At 31.7% G+C, this 24323-nt stretch overlaps 2 protein-coding genes across 2 annotated transcripts in view; both read left to right on the top strand.

The window, feature by feature from the left end:
* The window catches only part of LOC127737144 (NIPA-like protein 2), a 28645-nt gene extending 7382 nt beyond the window's left edge, over window positions 1-21263 (top strand). The window contains exons 2-12 of the mRNA XM_052247680.1: window positions 2711-2779; window positions 4953-5124; window positions 5879-5938; window positions 8009-8061; window positions 10155-10223; window positions 10904-11000; window positions 12596-12731; window positions 14068-14156; window positions 15283-15346; window positions 17067-17197; window positions 18776-21263. Coding sequence (XP_052103640.1) covers window positions 2711-2779; window positions 4953-5124; window positions 5879-5938; window positions 8009-8061; window positions 10155-10223; window positions 10904-11000; window positions 12596-12731; window positions 14068-14156; window positions 15283-15346; window positions 17067-17197; window positions 18776-18960 — 1125 coding nt within the window. The 3' untranslated portion in view covers window positions 18961-21263. The remainder of the gene's footprint in view (window positions 1-2710; window positions 2780-4952; window positions 5125-5878; window positions 5939-8008; window positions 8062-10154; window positions 10224-10903; window positions 11001-12595; window positions 12732-14067; window positions 14157-15282; window positions 15347-17066; window positions 17198-18775) is intronic.
* A 695-nt stretch (window positions 21264-21958) lies between these two features.
* Window positions 21959-23919, top strand: LOC127737134 (uncharacterized). Its single transcript, XM_052247670.1, has 2 exons — window positions 21959-22507; window positions 23078-23919. The coding sequence occupies exons 1-2, from the start codon at window positions 22423-22425 to the stop codon at window positions 23590-23592; spliced, it is 600 nt and encodes a 199-aa protein (XP_052103630.1). The 5' UTR covers window positions 21959-22422; the 3' UTR covers window positions 23593-23919.
* The last annotated feature ends 404 nt before the right edge of the window (window positions 23920-24323 follow it).

Below are 24323 nucleotides of genomic sequence, written 5' to 3'. Positions count from 1 at the left end.
GATAATTGTACAAGGACTGATAGTTTTATTTTGCATTAGTTATATTTTTAAAAAAACAACCAAATATTTCTTTCAAACAATTTAAGGATTTTTGTTTCCTTTTAAATAAAAATAAGTTTAATCTGAAAGATTAAATGAAGGTAAATTGTTACACATAAAAAAAACAGCTAAATTTCAAAAAACAAATTTTGATTATTTGATATATACTAAGAGTTTCGTGCAACATGATAATATACCAAGGGTTTTAGTGCAACATGATAATATACCAAGGGTTTTAGTGCAACATGATAATATACCAATGGTTTTAGTGCAACATGATAATATACCCAGGGTTTTAATGTAACATGATAATATACCCAGGGTTTTAATGTAACATGATGATATACCAAGAGTTAAGTGTAACATGATACCAAGGGTTTTAGTGTAGCATGATAATATACCAAGGGTTTAGTGTAACATGATAATAAACCAAGGGTTTAGTGGAACATGATAATATACCAAGGGTTTAGTGTAACATGATACCAAGGGTTTTAGTGTAATATGATAATATACCAAGGGTTTAGTGTAACATGATACTAAAGGTTTTAGTGTTACATGATAATATACCAAGGGTTTTAGTATAGCATGATAATATACCAAGGGTTTAGTGTAACATGATAATAAACCAAGGATTTAGTGGAACATGATAATATACCAAGGGTTTAGTGTAACATGATACTAAAGGTTTTAGTGTTACATGATAATATACCAAGGGTTTTAGTGTAACATGATAATATACCAAGGGTTTTAGTGTAACATGATAATATACCAAGGGTTTTAGTGTAACATGATAATATACCAAGGGTTTTAGTGTAACATGATAGTATACTAAGGGTTTAAGTGTAACATGATAATATACCAAGGGTTTAGTGTAACATGATACTAAAGGTTTTAGTGTTACATGATAATATACCAAGGGTTTTAGTGTAACATAATAATATACCAAGGGTTTTAGTGTAACATGATAATATACCAAGGATTTAGTGTAACATGATAATATACCAAGGGTTTTAGTGTAGCATGATAATATACCAAGGGTTTAGTGTAACATGATAATATATTAAGGGATTTAGTGTAACATGATACCAAAGGTTTTAGTGTAACATGATAATATACCAAGGGTTTAGTGTTACATGATAATATACCAAGGGTTTAGTGTAACATGATATTAAGGGATTTAGTGTAACATGATGATAAACAAAGGGTTTTAGTGTAACATGATAATAAACCAGGTCATAACCTTGTCGGCGAAGTGATGATTTAAGTTGCCAAAGAATTTTGAAAATTGCTAAAACTCTCCGGCCAACTGACTTCATAGCGAAGTCAAATGCCATCTAAATCGGTATAAGGGAGACAATTTGTGATTTACAAATTAAACAGGTAAACAAAAATGGCGACTGACAAGAAAAATAGAGATTTTTGAAACGACCAAGGACTGATACTATTGACGATTAATTGAAATAAATACTACGGCGACTTTGAACATCCTCGAATTAAACATTCAAAACTATTAAAACAGAAAACTGAGCGTCTGTTTAAGTTATCATTTTACGATAATATTCATCTGAGGATGTTGCATAATCACTCAGCTGATTTGTTTTATTATTATTTATTACGATTATTGACGATCAGTTGTACTATTTGGTAGGTTAAGGGGTGGGAATTAACGAGTGTTTTTTTTATATTCATTGATGAGCACGAAAAGACTATACAACCAAAACGGTAATGGAATTTCACTTCACCCTACTCTCTCATGGAAGGAGAAGTCACTTCTCCCTCTCCAAAATCCTAGATTAGGCCCTGAATAAACTAAGGGTTTTAGTGTAACATGACAATATACTATGGGTTTTAGTGTAACAGGATCTGCTTACACTTCCAGAGCACCTGAGATCACCCTTAGGTTTTGGTCAGTTCCTGGTTAAAGTTTTCTGTGTTGTGGTTTGTAGACAGTTGTTTGTCTTTTTGTAATTTTCTTTTTGCCCATGGTATTATCTGTTTTTAATCATCTTTAAGGTTTTAGTGTAGCACAATGCTATACCAAGGGTTTAGTGTAATGCCATGAAACACCAAGGGTTTTGTGTAATGCTATTATATACCTTGAGGGTTTTGTGTAATGCTATTATATACATTGAGGGTTTAGTGTAACAATAATATAGTGTATAAATAATATGCTACGGATTTAGTATAACATGAAAATATATCAAGGGTTTAGTGTAACACAGTAATATACCAAGCATTTAGTTTAACACAATAATATATGCTTAGGATTAGGGTAACACAACAATATACTTATCATTTAGTGTAACAGGTAAATATTACACTGGTTTAGCATATTGCCATAATATACCAAGGGTTTAGCGTATTGCCATAATATACCAAGGGTTTAGTGTATTACCATAATATACCAAGGGTTTAGTGTATCAATAATATAACAAGGGTTTAGCGTATTGCCATAATATACCAAGGGTTTAGTGTATCAATAATATACTAAGGATTTAGTATAACAGGAAAATATACAAAATGTACCAAGGGTTTAGTGTAATGCCATAATGTTCAAAGGGTTTAGATTGATTGTTGGTTTCTTAACGTCTGGTGACAAATACAAAAGGTTTAGATTAACACACTAATATACCAAGTGTTAGATATAACCTTATAATTTTTATTTATACAGGATTTGTTGATAGGATGTATTCTTGCAATAAGTGGAAATCTGATGATCAGCATATCGTTAAATGTACAGGTAAGTAATAAAATACACAAAATAATACTTCAAAGGAAAACCAACAATATCGTGACAAAAAAACGAAAAAAACCCAACCCAACACAAACCCAAACAAAATCCTGAGGTGATCTCATGAGCTTGGGAAGGGAAAGAAGATCATGCTCCACAAGTGGCATAGTAGTATTGCTCATTTGGTGATGTCTCAATCTAATAAAAGAGGACAGGATTGTAGCTACTACAATTGGAACATACTATATATATATCAGTCAACCAAATTATGATGGTGTAAGCAAAACTTTTGAAGGGCTACACTTCTTCTTTACCACTAGGAACCTGTGGTTCTGTAGCTTTCATGAAAGCAGCATCCCTCTATCAAGAAAATCATATTTGCAGGAGCTGCTTGAATGATGCTACATAGAATGGAAAATTCACAATAGGAAAGCTGAATTAATCTCTTTTGTCATAAATTCAAGTTCTTAACAGACCCTTATTATAAATTTCTTGATGTAAGTTAAGATATGAGGTAGTCTTTACTGTATCATGTGTATCTTGAGTACCCTTTATTTCAAGTTCAAGACATTGTACACAGTAGTTTTAATTATTTAGTATGAGGACATAATCTATATAGAATATATATGAAGTTCAGGAATAATGTTCGCTTTTCATTCTTGCTGAGAAGCTACTGTATGAAGTCTGTCTAATATGATTAAAGAAACTAGGAAAGAAAAGGAGCACAGTTGGTTCCCATGGAAATGCAGATTGTTGAAAAACACATCCAACAAATAGGTTGTCAATAAACAAATCAAGCATATTAATGATGTCAGTTTCAGAGAATTTTTTGTTTGAAACAAAAAGTTTTATTACATTACAAAGTATGAATTAGTCTACAGCGTAGGACACAGCCAGTCGCCTGGTGGCCAAATGCGACCAAAACTTTGATTGGGCGATTAGAAATGTCAAAAGATGGATAGTTACTGGCCCAAAAATAAATCATTGGGCGAGTGCATTATCATTCTCAAAATCGTAGTTACTCCTATAAAAATCAACCCCAACTTTGGAACACCCATTGTCGGAAATCCTCTGGTCACACCGTTAAAACGTGCTAGTGCATTAGAATATTAACATGGCGGATATATACAAACAACATCGTGACATGTGCTTGTTTAGTGGGTCAAACAAGGTTTTCCAGTCAATGGTGGCCGCTAAACTATTGGTATTTTATATAGGATAGCGACAGTCATTAACAGTAAAACCTCGTCTGACCCACTAAAATAAACAAGGGCAAGGGAATTCTGAAAAGAACTCCATACACGGATACAACTGAGAAGCCGTCAAAATAATTTTCATACGAGTGTAGATAGTAAACCCCCAAGGACAGAAACAAGTGCCTGTGGCAGTGACATAAGAAAATATTACGTTTATAAAATGTCTTTTGATTTTGTTTTGCATTGACACTTTGGACATACAACCTGTTGAAATGACTGACCGAATAGAATATCGCGGAAATTCCCGTGCTATTTTTAGATCAATTCGCAGAAACTTGTTTAATTCTAAACGCAACAGCAAAATTTCCTCAGTGAAAGACACGAAATCACTATGCAACCGAAACGGTAATGGAACTTCACTTCTAGCTACTCTCTCATGGAATGAGAAGTCAATTTTACAATTCAAAATCCTAGATTTATAGGCACTGGACTGTGATGATGAATTCAGTGACAATGAAGACTATGGGAATGAGGTTTTTTTTTGGTTAATGTGTCGGGAAGGTTGAAGAATTAAGAACATCTATTTATGTTGCTTTATTGTCATTTTTATGGCTCAACACTGAAAAAAATTTGAGTAAAATAATTGGGCTACCAATATGCATTTTGGGCCTGTGAAGTAATTTTTGCACTCGCCCAAAAAAATTTTTTTTTAAACACTGGTCTATAAGATTGAAAGAAAATTGAACTATAAGGCTGTGTAATTTGTATTGGTCATTAAAACATATATATACCATTGTCATCACATTTATTTCTATGATAGACAGCTTAATTTTTTATGTTTAAATTGAACTGGGTATCAGCCTGTGATGTCTTCATAAAAAAAAAATCTGACAGTGATAATTGCGTAAAAATAGCAATTACAGCATACTGGTAAGACAAACTGTTGGAAAACTGTTACAGAATGATGTTATTGTTACTTTGAATAGAAATATACACACATGAAGAATGAAGCTTTAGGAGACCAGATACATTACACTAAAGATCCATTATGGTGGATTGGTCTAGTATTGATGGCAGTCGGAGAGATTGGAAACTTTTCAGCTTATGGGTTTGCCCCTGCCTCTCTGGTGGCACCACTTGGGACAACAACAGTTGTTGGTAAGTAAGCAGTCATTCAATAAACATAAACAATAATGCCTCATTTATGTTTATTCCTTCAGCTAGACTATATACTTAAATCTTTTATACATGTATAATCAATAATGCATATGTTGGGTACTAAAATCCCCTGTTTTGCTATTAAGTTATTATTTTTGACTGAGCTTGTACCTGCCACCAGAAGTAGTTTTTGAGGAGCATATATATTACTTATTTATGCATTAATCAGTAACATTCCCATGAGGTAATGCAGTTTACTGAAGTTCCAGACCCCTATTCTGTGTTTGGCCACAGTGAGAAGGGCAGCCCATCCTTAAAAAAATTGCCATTTTCCTAAGATTTCAGTTTTCAAATTTCAAGTATTGGTTCAAACTTCACATTTAGTCAGCCAATCACAACAATGAATCTGGATTTTCATCAGAGGCTGTAATATTACACCCCACATGGTAAGGGTTAGCAACAATGTGACATTTGGTATTGGACAATTTGTTAATGATGGTCAGATAATGGTCAAGTATGAGGAATTAAGAGATTTGACCTCAAAGGTGTCTGAAACAGGAGAAGATATACATTGTATATTGTAAAAAAAAAGTATTGGAAGGCTTCTGTGGATTAAAAATGTATAACTGTGGCATGAGATAATGTACTGAAATATTTTGGCTTATTTTAAAGTCATATTTTAGTTGATAGAATAATTGTATAGAGTATCTACCGAATGTGTTATTATTGTCTGATCCTTAGTTTTATATTTCAGCCAACATATTCTTAGCTGCCATCTTTTTAAAGGAAAAGATCCGAGCTGAACATTTATTTGGTAAATACAAATTCATAATTATATTCAACCACTTGTTATGAATGTAAATTGAATATAACTTTCAAGTATTATAATTATATTGTATAATGATATGTGAAGAAATAAAAATCATTTAAAAAAAAATGATCAGTATAAATAAGTACATTATATTATTTGAAATTAAATGCATGGATTCTGTTTTCATTACAAAGTAACTCATCTTTGTATCCTAATGACTGCAAAAAGTAGTTTTGAAGAAAAGGAAACAAAGTTGGTGCTTCAGAATTTTTTAACGATTTAGCTCCTTTCCAGTTATATACATGATTTCTAAGCTTTCATTTGATATTGTCAATTGTGTATATTACTCAATCGAAGTGAAACCTTCAAAAATTTTAATCAGGAAATTGCATGTGTAAATTGAAATCATTTATTTTTGAGCTAACATGATTTAGTTCCATGAAAAAAAAAAATTCATGTTAAGAAGGTAAAATCATGTTTTAAAAATATTTGATACTGTAGCTTGCTATATAAGCAGATAGATATTACAACTTTTTTAGTCCCCTACTGGTGAAGCCAGAAGGGACTATAGGTATAAAAATAAGGAGATGTGGTATGATTGCCAATAAGGCAACTATCCACCAGAGTTCAAATGAAGTGGATCTAAGCAATTATAGGTTTACTGTCTGTCCCATAAGTTTTCCTAACTTTTTTTGTAATACCTAAATCAATTAATTAGGATTTTGGTAAACAGTCAGATAATAAAAGCTACAGATCAAGTTTAAGTTTTATTCTTGTTAATTGTTTTGCCACATTTTTTGTCCCCCGCATAACGCGTTGCAGGGGGACATAGAAATGCCAGGCCTCCGTTTCATTTGTCCGTCCATCCATCCGGTCTTGTTAGCGCTCTCACATGTACAATTCTTAGCATTTTTATAAAAATTATATTATAGGTTTATATCAGCAATGTCTCGGACGAGTTTGAAAATCAGTGCTGATGAACTATTTCTGAAAGAGTTATGCCCCTTGGAAACATTAATTATATGCAAAATTGCACTGCTAGTGCTCTCATGTGTACAATTCTTGCCATATTTTTATGAAACTTATATCGTAGGTTTATATAAGCAATGTCTCGGATGAGTTCGAAAATCAGTGATGATCAATTATTTTTAAAACAGTTATGACCCTTGGAAACATTAATTTTATGAAAAATTGCATCGTTAGCACTGTTAGCGCTCTCATGTGTACAATTCTTGCCATATTTTTATGAAACTTATATCGTAGGTTTATATCAGCAATGTCTCAGATGAGTTCGAAAATCAGTGATGATCAATTATTTTTAAAACAGTTATGAGCCTTGGAAACATTAATTTTATGAAAAATTGCATCGTTAGCACTCTCATGTGTACAATTCTTGCCAGATTTTTATGAAACTTATATTGTAGGTTAATATCAGTAAATGTCTCGGACGAGTTCGAAAATCAGTAAGAGTTATGCCCCTTGGAAATATTAATTATAGTGAAAATTGCCTTGTGAGTGCTCTCATGTGTACAATTCTATAGAATTTTACGAAACTTATATCATAGGTTTATATCAGCAATAACTTTGACACTTTCGAAAATAATTGCTGATCAAACATTTTTAACGAGTTATGCCCTTGGAAATATTTATTATATCGGAAATCACATTGAACATGCTCTGAAGCATTCATTTCTTTTAAGATATTTAAGAACAATTTTAAAGAAAAAAAAAGTCACCATAACTAATGTGGAAGATACAGTGAAAACTTGTCAATGTACAATGAACTACAGTCTCTATTTATATATCTATGTCATATACTGAAAATTCAGAAATTATTGCGTGCATATATTATTGTGATTTTTGAAGAATGGATATAAATACGAGATTAATTATTGCGATTTCAGGAAAAGCTGCACTCAGATATTTGAGCTAGATATCAGATTGTGAGTTCTTATTATTGCGATACTCACACAGTCTCATTATTCACATTAATAAAAACCTCGCAATAATTTCTGAATTTACAGTAACACTAAATCAGATATCCTGGAATTTTTACTCATTCGTAAATTACAGGGTCAGCATTAACAGTTATTGGAGCATTTCTCATCGTCACTTTCTCTTCAAGTGTAAGTATGAAATAGAATACGATAAATAAATTTATTAATTAAATAAATTTGTTAAATAAATAAATATAGCACAAGCATAGTCTAAAATATTTTTTGACTGCAAGTAGATGATCACTAAATATGTAAATGTAAAGTTTTCATCAATATTTCCTTCTGTGTGTGTCAGATTATAATAAAATGTATTCACTGTAAATGTTAATAAAAGAAGTTGTGGGGTATGAGAATTATTGGTGGAACAATGGAGTGGGGTATGAATAGTTGATTGGTGTTTGTTTAATGTTCAGTGGCAGATATTTCATGCATGTTCATCTGGATCATAGTTGTGACCTGTTTAGCACTCAACATGATAACTTATGTGCACTTTTAATTTCAGCAGCTAACAAAATTTGAAATAACTCTTTATCTGATTATGATTGACAATTTTTTTTATGCCCCCGCCGTAGCGGAGGGGGCATTAAGTTTAACCCTTGTCCGTCTGTAGCGTCACTTTTACCATTCTAGAGTTATGCCCTTTCCAAATGGAAATATTGCTGAATTTTTCATTTCCTTTCTCTAACTTTAATTTGCCTCACATAAACATTATGAATCTTATATACAATAATTATTACCACAATACACAGATCAAGTTTGAATTTTGGTGGCGTCACTGTTACAGTTTTAGAGTTATGCCCCTTTACAAATGGAAAAATTGCTGAATTTTTCTTTCCGTTCTCTTACTTAAGTTTGCATCAACCAAATAGTGTGAAACTTATACACAATGCTTATTACCACAAAAGTCAGATCAAGTACAAATATGGGTAGTGTCAATTTTACTGTTCTTGAATTATGTCCCTTTATAACGTTGTATGCAAGCCGAGCAATCATCTGTGTCCCATGGACACATTCCCCATTTATTTTATAATGTAAAGTGGTGTTTGTTGTCAGAGACTATTACTAGTAATAGCCTTCTAGTTAAATTGATAGTTGTTGAAGCCTAGCTTGTTTTTGAGTTTCATTCATTTATGTAAATTTTTTTTATTTATAGATAATTATAAGGTAAATCGTTTGAATTAATCACTCGATTCCAAAGACTTCCCTTAAACAAACGATATAAGATTACACAAATAATTTGTGTCAGAGAATGCTCTATTGCTGCTTTGCTTGCATTTTGATATTTATGAACGTGTTACCTATAATCATCAAAGTACTGTAGTACTGTTAACACTAGAGAGCTAAAAATACTTGGTTTTGATATCTATTTTCTACAATGTCAGCATGCTTTTATTTTAATAACTGAGCTGTATCATTTATGAAACAGTTGACTTTTCAGATATTCTGTGATAAAATGTAAGATCTATAGACAAAAAGATTCAGTTATAGTTGGTGACAGGTTTTCATAGTTTTAGAAATTATTCCTTGGCTAGAAAAAAACTTTGCATTTGCTTAGAATATTTATAATTGAAATTAAAAAGCATACAATTAATGCTACATTTCCTTCACTTTGTTGATATTAGAGCTGTCGTAATAAGGAATGCTATAACTGTGGATTCATTATTATTACTGGGATACCAATTTTCGTGGGTTTTGTGGGTATAGGTCAACCACGAATTCAAATGTTCAACAAATGACAAATTTTCTAAAAAACCTTGTATGCAGAGATTGGCAAAACAACAAAATCAAATATCCACGAAAATGCAAGTGGTCCTGAATCAACGAAAAACTGATACCCACGAAAATAAATGAATCCACAGTATATGATGCTTGTTTAATATTTTTTTGGGGTTTAATTTGCTAATTTTTATGTCTTTTAATATTATGCATTTAGTGTATAGTCTTTAGCTTGCTTTACATTTATGTTAACATACTAGATACATTTTGATTACATATTCAATTTTAAAGGAATTTTATTGCTTTGTTCTATAGCTTTTACTTATGTTGTAAGGAATATGTTACTTTACTTTAAAAAATTGTAGAACTTAAGTTCTATTCAGGAAAAAGCTTTTGCATCTAAATCAAAATATTAATATTTAACTAAAACCTATGTAATGAATACAATGTACTTGATCATTAAAATCAGATATTCAGGTACTGTTATAGAAATGTTAATTTTACAGAAAGAAAAGGTATTTGAAGGAAGTGAAGTTACAGAAGCATTAAAAACCATGACATTTACAGTTTATATTGTAAGTATGGGTGTGGCTAAAAAAAACATGACATTTACAGTTTATATTGTAAGTATGGGTGTAGCTAAAAAACCATGACATTTACAGTTTATATTGTACACAATGTAAGTATGGGTGTGGCTAAAAAAACCATGACATTTACAGTTTATATTGTAAGTATGTGTGTTGCTAAAAAAAACCATGACATTTACAGTTTATATTTTAAGTATGGGTGTGGCTAAAAAAAAACATGACATTTATAGTTTTGTATTTTAAGTATGGAAGTGACTAAAAAAACCATGACATTTACAGTTTATATTTTGTAAGTATGAGTGAGGCTAAAATGATAAATGTATTTACCCTAAAAGACTAAGAAATGGACAGATTTGTATGTGTTTAACAGAAATAGGTTAAGATGTGCCATATATTCAGCACAGGAAGCAAAACTATAAAAAAAGAAAAATTTCTAAATATGCAGTAAAGAGAAAAATGTTATTTATTTAAACATTATTATATGTTTCGCAATGATAAATAAGTTTAAGAATTGTTTATGAAACTACATATGAAGCATAAAATAAACAAACTGACCTTGATATTTCAACAGAATTATAATAGACAACTGAAATTTTAAAAGTACCTAGGTCATGTATTTACTTATGATGTTAACAAACCACCTGGTTATTAAGTTTTGTTTATTTCAGATTATAGAAATTATAGTTTTGGGAGTTGTACTATTCCTGTTATATAAAGTTAAGATGAAGAAAGTAGTTATATATTTATTGATAGCAGATATAATTGGTAAGTATACGTAAGAGGTCTTTCTGTTCCAGCTGAAACCCACCTCTGGGTTTGGGATTTCTCTTTGCATTGAAGACCCATTGTTGGTCTTGGATTTTTTTCTGCTGTTTGGTCAGGATGTTGTCTCTTTGACACATTCCTGTTTCCATTTTCTATTCCATTTCTGTGTCTTTAAACACTGTCATATAGTGCACATAATTTCTCTACAATTTTTACAATAAATAAGATCTAAGCTAATTTTTCAAAAGCACCTTTTAAGAGGGAATTCTCCACATTTGAGTTTTGAAAGGTGGACACTTTTGTATCAGCTTTATAAATGTTCTGAAATCTAGTATTCATGAAATAATTTAATTTCTCAGTTCATTTATGCACCCAAAAATTAAAAGCAGTCTTCATTTATTTTATAAATATTGTTTGAGCAATATTTTATCACATTTTCTGGAAACTTCGACTGTAAAGAAATTAAATTACAGTAGATAGTCTTTAAAAAAGTCTTTTTGGTTGCTATAGTCATATAATTATTCACACAGGACTTTCTGTAGAGAATATTTTTCATATTATCCGGAAAACAAAGTAGTTTTTCATAGGATCAGAGTGATTAGACAAACATTATTGACAGAAGAACATGATAATAGTTAAAATCAGGGATATATATATATAAATGATACAGCAATTCTACAACACAATAGTAGAAGTCATCATACAATCTACTAACAGCAATTCTACAACACAATAATCAGAAAACACATATGATGGTAGAAGTCACCATACAATCTACTAACAAGACAACAATCTACAATTTGCCAGGCTCAAAAATCGTAAGAGTCTAGAAAAGTAATAAATAAAGGAGAAGGTCCGATAAGGGCTAATTTCGGCCTAAGACTCGAAGTACATCTGATGAAAGATTTTAAACACTTAAAAGTGTCTACTTCAGTCGATTTAATTAGTTTATGTTGAAAATTTGAACTGAATTGGTCATTAAAGACGCTCAAATTCAAACTTAAATATGAAAAATCTATAAAATATACCATGAAACGTCACTTTTCAAATGGTTTTTGTCTAAAATGAAAGTGGCCCCATTCGTGTTCAGTCTCAACATTTATATATGTGATGTATTATCATTAGATACAACTTATATTTAAATATTAAGACTGAACACAAGTGCTGCCACTTCCATTTTAGACAAAAACCGTCTTAAAATTAGCACAAATGCTAAAATTGTGAAGATTTCAGTATTTTTGCATGAAATAATGAAGCTAGTACCTGATGCTTGTTCATTATATTGGACGAAAACAACCCATATTTATGTAACAAAAGTATTCTACTTTCCAATAAATAGCTTAGTTTTCATTTTAACAACTTTGTAAATAGCTATATTTTGGGGCCAAAAAGGGGTCTTACTGGGCCTACTCTTTTGACAAAGACTGTAAAAATTCTGCTGTCACACCAAAGTCTTTATTCAACAGAAACGCTAATATAAATGCTAATATGATAAACAATTTTGGAGTTGATGTCATGGAGAAAATTTTTCATTATTTTTCAACAGTATGTTGGCTTAAAAGGGTTTTAAAGAATTTTTTTCTTTTTTATTATAGCCTCAATAACAGTAATTTGTGCGAAAGCAGTATCGGGAATGTTACAGTTAACATTTGAGGGATATTCTCAAATGTCATATCCTGGTCTGTACATAATGGCTATTGCCATGGTGGTCAGTGCTGTTATACAAGTCAAGTAAGTGATTTATCCTTGGTGATACACCATGGCCATTGTCCTTGTGATCATTGCTGTTGTACATGAAAAGAGAGAGATTTATCCTGGCTATTGTCATATTGATCAGTGATTTAGTGCAAGTCAATTAAGTGTTTTATCCTTGGTGATACACCATGGCCATTGTCCTTGTGATCATTGCTGTTGTACATGAAAAGAGAGAGATTTATCATGGCTATTGTAATATTGATCAGTGATTTAGTGCAAGTCAAGTAAGTGGTTTGCACTGGTCTGTTCAACATGGTTGTCATTGTTATCAATGCATATGAATTTAGAGTATACATTAATGAGACAGATCCCCAAGGGAACAATAAACAGCAATGACATATGGTCTCAAACAATAGACAAGAGTCTATACTCTTTTATCATACTGTAAATTATCAATGTCTATATAGAAACATTATGAATAAAATAAAAAAGGCACCTGAGATCAGCCAACAGCAACAAAGTCTTATTTAGCTGTTTAACTTTGTTTTGCAAGAGGGTAATCTTCCCCTATGTCTGACATACCCCCAAGTTACAATTTTTTTTCCCTCATGACAAATAATATCGAAATATTGTGATATTGGCCTATTTTATGTAAGAAAATCTCCAGTTTATATTAAGTACTTATTAACAAGATTATGCCGTCAATCATTTTTAATTTCTGGTTGCAAACTCCCTATTTTCAATGTTTTCACCTGCCTTTATGCTGTTGAGGCATACATTTAATGTCTGACACATGGGTCAGAATCATAAGTGGTCCCAGCTGGTATCGACAAGGGTCCTAACTTCAAACTTTCTTTTTTTTTCCAGTGAAAAATTATCACTAAGTAATTGATTATTTATTTATTTTAACATTATGAAGTTATTTAAATGCTTTGATTTTGTATGTAATATCATTTCCAAGTGGAATTTTTTAAGTCTGTCTTTTAGACATGTTATATGAAGTTATTGACTAAAGAACAAAATGATCGGTCATAAAATAAAGTTTCTTTGATATCTGGGACATTTTTGTTAATTTTAGAGGAATTATGAACATAAAAAGATACTTCTATGCTCAAATGAAGTTACAAGGAGCAGAGCAACATATAAGGTGACTGACTTGAGGGTAATTAATCCTATTTTTACTGATTCAGTTTATGAGTTATTCCCCCTTAACCTCTGTACCATAATAAAATTATAGCTTGTCTGGTGTAAGCATGGTTATGAGAGAATTTAATTCTACAATTGTAGTTTTAGTTGTATTTTTTAGGTATTTGAATATGGCCATGAGAGAATTTATTTCTACAGTTGTAGTGTATTTGTCTGTATTTTTCAGGTATTTGAATATGGCCATGAGAGAATTTAATTCTACAGTTGTAGTTCCAACCCATTTTGTGTTCTTTACTATTAGTGCAATATTAGCAGGTGAGTGTACATATGAATCTGAATGCCTAGAACATTTGTCTGTAATCAATTTGGTTTTTGCTTTTGTTACATTTGTAACATTATGATATTGAAATGCAATCTGTAATATAATTCTCAGGAAATAATTTGTTGCTTTTCAGTTAAATTTTTATGCATTCGACCGCAATTTTTGCGGTCGTATATTGGAATGAGACACATTGTTTTTCTCACAATTACTTTAGTTTAATGGATCTCTGTGAAATTTTACCATAAGATTCAATACCACAAAGGGATGGTTAGGATTGGCTTTGGGGGGTTATGGCTCAAACCGTTTAGGAATTAGGGGCAAAAAAGTGGAAAAACAAGGGTTTGCTGGTTAATGGACAATTTAAAAGCAGTGTAAGGGAGGTAATCCAAAAACAAAATTGTACAATGTTGTACAATGTTGGAATACCTCCCTTACACTGCTTTTAAAATATCTATTTAAGACTTTTATGATGTATTTAAATTGGTAATTATGGTTGCAAACTCCATTGGAAATTTGAATTGAGATTATGACCATATCTCGAGGGAAAGAATTTTTTTTTGGGAAAATGGGGAGGTGGGTAAAAAAGAAATTGTGGGGGGCAATTTTTTTATTTATTTTTCTGATTTCAGAAATTAAATTTTTTTTTTTTGCAAAACAAAAGGGGGTGGGGGTGGGGGTTAAGGGTCAATATGCAACAGCATAGTGTATTTCACAAAAGCAAAAAAAAGGGGGGTAAATTTTTTTTAGTTTTTGTGGGGGGGGGGGGGGGGGGGGGTCAATTCGCAACAGCATAGTGTATTGCATAAAAGCAAAAAATTGAATATAACAAATTCTAAGTTCTTTGACTACAGTTATTCGGTGTCAGAAACCTATTATGTGTCAAATATTTAATTACAATCCAAATTCAGACCTGTATCAAGCACGAATATTGTGTCTATTTTCTCCCCAACTGTTCAGGGTTGGACCTCTGCGGTCGTATCCAGCTGCGCTCAGCAAAGAATTTTATTCTTATTCCTGTAATTACGTGATTGTCAAAATTTCCACTTATTTAAAAACTGGCTGATGTTAAATTATTGTTATTCTTAAACTTATGATTAAATAAATGTATTTGTATTACAGGAATTATATTCTACAAAGAATTTTGGGGAATGAATGGTTTAGAAATTTGTATGTTTCTTGTAGGGTAAGTTATTAAATGTCCTCCTTCTAGTTTGCAGGGGGAGGTATGATAAATAGAGAACATCATATGGTTTTTTTCAATATCGAACCCGTATCAACCGAAGACACCAATATAAACCCAAGAGCTCTGCTCTAGTAATTATATCGGTTGAAGGTTGATACAAGGTATGATATTGAAAAAGTCGTATCATATACACTTTATTATATACTTCAAGTATGTCTTCATGTGACGTGATGTAATGCAGACCAAGGGTTTGATCATGAGGAGATGTGGTATAATTGCCAATGAAAGGACTATCCAGCAAAGTTCAAATGAAGTGAATGTAATCAATTATAGGCAACCTTACAGCCTTCAACAACGAGAATAAACCCATACCAATTTGTCGGCTATAAAAGGCCCTGATGTGAATAATATTAAACAAAACAATTTACGAAAAAGAATATGATGGGGTTAAACTCGTTTGAAGGGGCCAAAACCCTCCCCCTAACATAAGACAGTGGTGTAACAGTACAACATAAGAACAAACTATAAAAATCGGTTGAAAAGGGCTTAACTCATCTGATCAATACAAAGCAGAAAACATCTAACGAAAACACAGACAGGACATGGTTAAGATGTCTGGAAAAACTGTGTTCTGATCTTTTATCTCATGATATGAATCACGGAATCCATGTGGTTAACATCTCATTGAGATAAGATGTCACGATAGCTGGGAAATGTATATAAATGAGTTGTGATTTTCTGATGAAATATATATGAATGGGTAGACCCGGTAGGGATTTTCACATACCGGTAAATCAATATATGAATGGGGGTGTTTTTTAAACCGCATGACGTCTGTACGCAAATTAGTAGGTTGAGACCCCCCTGTGGGTTTGATTAAGCATTTGAAACTGTGAACAAAACCTTTTCATCATGTATGACTGATTCAGCACGATTGTTTTTGATTAAATTTTAAAGATTAATTATTGGCCCTTAAAACAGCAAAAATAGTTAAATTCTACAATCTATTCAAAATTAAGTAAGTTCTCTTGATAAATGAATAGGGTAATATAATTAAGACACTTTAGTTCAGAAATATAAGTTGTTGTGTCAATATAATCATATTTGACCCAAAATTGCCATCTTGTACATCTTTTATCAAAATTTTTTTTGGAGTAAAGCCTGGACTCATATCTAAATATTAATAACAATATCTCAAAATGAGGCTATTTTGGCAATTTATGCAGTTTTGCATTAAATGAGTAAAGTTTGAAGCCTTAATGCATACTGACATACGTCTTATAGACATCTGAAGGATGTTATTTGATAGATCTGGCTCTAAAGTTTGCTGATCTGAAGGATGTTATTTGATAGATCTGGCTCTAAAGTTTGCTGCTCTGAAGGATGTTATTTGATAGATCTGGCTTTAAAGTTTGCTGCTCTGAAGGATGTTATTTGATAGATCTGGCTCTAAAGTTTGCTGATCTGAAGGATGTTATTTGATAGATCTGGCTCTAAAGTTTGCTGCTCTGAAGAATGTTATTTGATAGATCTGGCTCTAAAGTTTGCTGATCTGAAGGATGTTATTTGATAGATCTGGCTCTAAAGTTTGCTGATTTGAAGATTCCCTGAGTCACATTTATAAAAAATACATCTTGTCTTTTTAAAAATCACATGATGAACTATATCGTGATTCTGCAATTTATTTATTGTAATTTTCAATATTTGTATATCTTTTCAGTTGTATACTGTCATTTATTGGGGTGTATTTTATCACAGTTGGTAAAACACCCGGTAGTATAGAGGAAACCCAGAGTGAGCCTCTTAATAACACAGAACATAGTCAACAAGTCTCACCAAGTTTATTTCCATGTAAGTATTAGGTGTTAATAGATTTTATGGAGGAAACCCATAGTGAGCCCCTTAATAACACAGAACATAGTCAACAAGTCTCACCAAGTTTATTTCCATGTAAGTATTAGGTGTTCATAGATTTTATGGAGGAAACCCATAGTGAGCTCCTTAATAACACAGAACATAGTCAACAAGTCTCACCAAGTTTATTTCCATGTAAGTATTAGGTGTTCATAGATTTTATGGAGGAAACCCATAGTGAGCTCCTTAATAACACAGAACATATATAGTCAACAAGTCTCACCAAGTTTATTTCCATGTAAGTATTAGGTGTTCATAGATTTTATGGAGGAAACCCATAGTGAGCTCCTTAATAACACAGAACATAGTCAACAAGTCTCACCAAGTTTATTTCCATGTAAGTATTAGGTGTTCATAGATTTTATGGAGGAAACCCATAGTGAGCTCCTTAATAACACAGAACATAGTCAACAAGTCTCACCAAGTTTATTTCCATGTAAGTATTAGGTGTTCATAGATTTTATGGAGGAAACCCATAGTGAGCTCCTTAATAACACAGAACATAGTCAACAAGTCTCACCAAGTTTATTTCCATGTAAGTATTAGGTGTTCATAGATTTTATGGAGGAAACCCGTAGTGAGCCCCTTAAGACTTCAGGCACTTCTCTCTTAAAAAAATTATGTATATACCTTAACATAAATCAAGGCACCCAACGTGATTTTGAGAAATGACACTCGGTTGCGAACTTTCGTTTTATTTAGATTCCAAGGTTGTCTATCCAACAGAAACTTGTTTTGTCGTAATCTACATTAAATTATTCAAAATGATGTATGACACGTCTATTACTCTTGTTGGAATCATTTGTAGCAGGCTTTCCAAGTAGATTAACCGTAAATTATTTTGTCTTTTCACATCTACATGGCAATTTCAACATTACAGTGAATGATATAACAAAAAATTGAGACCAAGTGTCATTTCTTTAAAATACAAGTTTGGTACCTCATGTTATTTTAAGGTATATAAGTTAAAATTTTTTTTAGATACAATTGCATGGGCAACAGTAGTCTATTTTGGTGTAAGTTTGAGTGTTTTCAACATAATAGGAGATAAGAAATTTGTACATGAAACCTCGAGTGATCACCATTATAACACGATTCTGATCTAATATCTTTCTATGTAAATACTAGAGGTTCTTACAATGAATAAACACCAGAAAAACAAGATAAATATATAAGTATCCAGGGGTTCTGTTAAGCTACAAACCAAATCAAAATCAATAATTATTGACGTTAAGACAAACATTGAACTTATCATGAACACCTCTAAAAACTATTTAAAGGACTAATTTCACATAAGTATGAAGACGATACTTTTCACAGGTTTTGTTAATCTTAATGTATTTTACAGAGTAAGAACATTAGACAAAAACATCAGCTGTTTACCGAATCAAAAATATTGAAATCAGAATTGTATAAAGATGGATATCATTAGTCTTAAAAATATGTATAGTTGAAATTGAAAAACAAAGTACAAACGTTTGATAATCTTTACTATTTTAAATGTTCTATTTTTAGCATGGTTATTTGCCACAATAAATGTTGGAGAGGTCCAGCCAAAAGGTGAAGTGAGTCACCTGACAGACACAGACAGGGAACCCATCCTCCCTACTGATGTAGTATACCATGCTTCAGATGATACACTGTTTAGTGAAGGGGACCAGCAACAACAGAATTATGGTGCTACTACTGATAGTACATGACCTCACACAGAACTTTAGTCACATGACTTATAAAAATATAGAGCTGTATAAGATATATTACTATACATGGAATGGCTAAATAATCTGCTTTATTTATACTAAATATTATATTGAACTTTTACTACAAAAACAGTCATTAAACTGGCAGTGAAAAAGACAGTTTAGAATTGTACTATTTAGTATTGTTAAATCCAGTTAGAATGTAAAATAAGGAGAATGTAAAATAAGGAGAAGTTGCCAAAGTGATAACTGTCCACCACAGTCCACAAATGATGTGGATTTAAGTAATTATTGGTCACCGTACGGCTTTAAACAATGAGCAAATTCATATTGTATAGTCAGCTATAAAAGGCTGTTACAGAAGAAAACAAACGATTTATGCCAACCAAAAAAACTAAGTAAGAATTAGAGAAGAAATAAATTGAATTGGTAACAAAAGTAAGATGTTTGATTGAAACAGTATTTTATTGCATACGAAACACCACTATCATGTTAACCAAAGTTTATCCTGTCAGGAATAAAACAAACCCCTTGAAGTCAACAACCCTTACCCTTTCTGTCAGGATGAAAGCAATAAACATTCCTTGTATTGTGTATTATTTATACTTTTGTTGTCCATTCCTTGAAAGTGTTTAACAACCATATAAGTGTTCAGTGTTTTTATATAATAATTTAACCATTTTTTCTGAAAATAATCCTTAATGTCATGTAAACCTTTATTGACAGTAGTTTAGGGTTAAGTTTAGAATCAGACATATAATTAGGTTAAGAACTAGAACAAGATACAAGGTTAGATATTAAACCCGGAATATATTTATTAATAGAAAAGGTCAGGGTTATTAGTAATAGGTTAGGATAGGGGAGAATGCAATATATTAAATTTCAAACCTCTAGCTTAACCTAATCTGGGACAATTTTTTAACAGTACAATACAACAAGCTATAAAATTGTTCCAAACTTTCCAACTTTTATCATGATGTCTTTTTTATGTGGCACCACTATTTCTCATATATAAGAAATAATAAAAGACAAGTTGATTACTGTCTAAGTTAATAAATGATTTTTATTCCAATATATGTAATAACTTTGTACAACACCTTTTTGTGGCCAGGAAAATTCCTCACAGAAATATATCATGGCTTATTCTAAATCACAATTGAATATTTTTGTATTTCAAACAGATATTCAAAGTATGTATGTTGTTGACAAATCAGTATTTTCATAAAATGATATAAATATCTGACAGAAATTAGAACATGTCTTTGCTTGGTGCTACTGATTAGTTTTGGTGCCTTTTTCAAATTTACAAATATTTTTTATCAAAACATAAATTCCTGTATTATTTTCAAAGCCAAAATATAAACTAGCTTAAATTTCTTTGTATAATTAGAAAATAATGTATAATTTAAATACTGGGTAGTTTTATCTTTGTTTGGTTGCTGTCAAATTTACCTTACTTTTCTTCTCAGTGCCGTTAAAGTACCAATAGTCGCTGTATTTGTAGTTAAAGAATATGATCAATGTTATACATGTTTTATTTTGCTCATCTTGTATATTGGTATTTTAGAATGTTTTAATGCTGACTCTTCAGGTGTTTTTTTAATGGCTTATTTACATACATTTTGGGGGTTTATAGTAGTCTCTGTTGAAGATTTTGTCGATTTCATATATTGGCATAAAAATATAGAATTTGAGTTCCTAATTTGAAAATTGACTATCATGTGGATATAAAATATATTCCGACTAGATTGGTACTTTATATTTTATGTGTTTTTCTAACTGCCGTTTTGGTTCTTTGTTGTACCATTTAATTCTCAGTCCATTTAATCACATGAAATCTTGTTGATAGCTGAATATCATTAATTCTTGCCAGATTTTCTGCTGCCTTTATATTCCAAAGATGATGTTAGTCGATTCTGTCCAAAGTTAGACAGATTTTTAATATGTGGAGTTGTGCATTATAGGTTCTGTTAATAGTTTGGTTTATGGCTAGATCTTGGTTGTATCCTATTTATTTGATGCTAATAATTGTTCCTCTTATACTATGTATGTTTTATACATTGAGGTCATATTTATATTTTGATCCATTTATTTTTATGTCCTATCTATATATGTCTGTTATTATCTTTACTGTATTGTTTTATATTGATGTCCTATATATGTCTGTCATTTTATTTTGATAACATTAATTTTCTATATCATTTTATAAAGCAGCAAAATAATCATTATTATACATGTCTATTATTATTGTTGTTGTTTTGTTAATCTCTACATTGTAAATCTAATAAAATATTAAAATTAAACAGTGTTTATTAAATTACTTTGCAATTGGAAAATTCTCTCTTCAGATGTTGATATTCATAGTTTTCAGAATTACATAGTTATCAGACAACCTTCAGCTTGAAAACTGGCCATCCTAGTCAATGAAGATTACAGACTATTAACATATGGCATCTGTATACAAGATATGAAGTATCGAGGTCTTCTACCTTCTGAAATGTAAAGCTATATGTAGAGTTAACCCCACCACAACCATATAAGTATCCCTATGTCTTGCATTCTGTGACATAGGTTGCAGGCCAAAACCAAAGCTGATTCCACCAAATGTTTTTTTTTCTGAAAATGACATTATGCTGTGCTACACATTATGGGTTTTGCTCCTTGTTAAAGGCAGAATGGTGCCCTAAAGTTGCTAACTTCATCATCATTTCATCATTTCATTTGGTAGAGTTGTCTCATTGGCAATCACACCACATCTTATTTTTAAAGGCAGTGCTTTAATGCCTTTCTAGTTGCCGGGTTAATCCTTCCTTCCGCGATATCCAACTTATCTACGTGGGGGGTCATTAGGCTCCAAGTAGATCCGGAAATGTTGAATTCTCTCCTCTTCTTATTGCGATATAAAATGTTTTTTGTTTCATTTCATTTACATTGGGAAATAGAGAAACGATCATTGTGTTTTATTTTTATAAAAACTTTTGATATATTAGTATTTTGCATTATAAGCAGTCAACCGATTGACAAACTAGAATTATTTGAATTCCGTGTGGAAAGAGCTCGGGTTAATTTCGAGTGTTATCTGCAATCTAGATGTTTATAAATCATTTCAGTCGTTGATATAATAATTAAAGGTCGACTGAACATGAATTATATTATACAATTTAAAGCGAATTTCTGTTTATGCACGAGAACCCGTCTAACGTTATTGTAATTTCGCAGTTATATAAAGTAGCAAATTATCGTTCCTGAATAGGTGGCGCCGTGGTAGCGGATCCTGTTCCTCTACTTCCGGTTTCTGCACTGTGAAACTATTTCAGTTATATTTTTAATTAACGATGCCAAGTACTTGTTGTTGTGTACCTTGATGTCATTTAAGAGGAGGACATGCATTTCCAAATGACTTAAAAAGAAGGAAAAGTTGGATCAACGCCATGGCCCATACGCAGATTGGACGAGAACACGATGATATCGTGGAGTCCATCTCAATCAGCTGTTGTTTGCAAGGCACGTTTTACTGAAAAAGACTACGTGCAGGAAACTATTCATGGTAAAACTCTATTTTCTTTGTGAAATATATTGTTATATATGTTATCGCCATGCGAATAAACCAAAGTCTGTTTACAACCGCAATTATCGTTTTAGAATAAAAGGGGGTGGGTAATTCAAGACGTCATAATTTTTTGGATTACGATTCAATGTGATCTGTTTGAGATTTTTTGGTGATTGCTACAATTATAATGATTTCTTACAAGAGGTATATCATACTGAGAATTATTTTAGCAGTAATTATGCTAATGTAGTAATGACAGGAATGCATAAGCTATGCCTCATAGACTTTCTTGAAAAATATCAATGACAATGTTAACAGGAACAAAACAATGACATGCTCTCATCTATATTATAGTTATTTAGGTACAAACAATGTACGTTTGTTGCATAAGTCTCTCATTGTTTGTCCTTTGGATTTACATAACATACATTGAATCAAGCAAACATAGTTTTATCCAGATTGTAATGAATAAATCTAGTTAATATTTCGCCAGGTAGTAAAAAGTATACATTGCTAATGGAAGTTCATTAAATTATCAAAAAACTAATGTTTTATAACCTTTTTCAGGGCGCAAACCCACCATACAGAGACTTAAGTCTACTGCCATTCCCAGCCTATTTTCCTGGACCAAGCAAGAGACTGAATCGTCCGCAAAAAGAAAAATCAGGGCAGTTTCCTGTGAAAACAAAAGAACTAAACTTGATGAATATTGTAGTAGAAATCTAGAGGAAAGTTTTGATTGTAAAGTTGGTTTTCCTGAAGAAGTCATTCATACTGCAGAAAGGATTTATGACTGTCCACCACCAACTGCCGAGCTAATGTTGAGCTTCACAGATGGAATTACGCAAACACCATCAATGCCTATGTTTTCAGCAGAGAATTTTGAAATGAAGACACGTGACACAGCCATGCATTTTTATACCGGTTTAGAGTTGTATCCTAAATTTTTATTTGTTTTGACCACACTTGGTCCAGCAGCACATTGTTTGAGATACATATATTTTCAAATTGATAGGGTGTCAGTTGAAAATCAGTTTTTTTATGACTTTGATGAAATTGAGGCATCATACAACCAACTTTGAACTGCCTAGATTCTAGATTGAATCTAGTGTTAAGAACATTGTGTATACATGGATTGTTTTTGGAAAATGACGCTATCAGCGGCATGTTTCCGATACCATTGACCAGAACTAACGGAAGTTGATTATGCCTCCGCCTACCGCACTCGGTTTCATATTTACTATTTTACATACTAACTGGAATCTGCTTGTATTACGCTACACTCGAACAAAGTCTTTGTTAAAGTGTTGTAGTCGGACGGGAACCAGTTTACATACGTTATTTTATTTACCAAAAAGATATCTTGACCTGTCCATATGTTTTTTGTTATTAAATGGTATTTGGAGCTATCCCTTTGTTATATTTTTCATATTTATTCGAGCTTTCACTTTTATTCACATGTCTTACAATCGTAAACAATCGGTATGTATACATGATAAATAGATCCGTTTTGTTATGGTGTTGGACTTTTTACCCTCCAATGATCAGCAATCGCTAGACAAAATAGTTTTCCTAAATAATGTCAGCCTTTCATGCCATTTCAACTTTACAATCATTAAAAAAGTAATAATCGGAATCATTTTGATATCCATTGGATAGAAACTGGTCTTTATGAAGATTTACGAAGATTTTAATAATCGGAAATTAGTAATACGGTTATACCCACGCGGTGCGTATGAATCTTTGTTCACAAAGTTATAGCAGCAGAGTCTGTAACTGTATCATTATAAATTAACTACACTGTTATTGTACT

Source organism: Mytilus californianus, unplaced genomic scaffold (genome assembly GCF_021869535.1).
Source record: "Mytilus californianus isolate M0D057914Y unplaced genomic scaffold, xbMytCali1.0.p SCAF_1, whole genome shotgun sequence".
NCBI lineage: Eukaryota > Metazoa > Mollusca > Bivalvia > Mytilida > Mytilidae > Mytilus > Mytilus californianus.
This window is presented reverse-complemented; position numbering and strand designations above follow the sequence as displayed.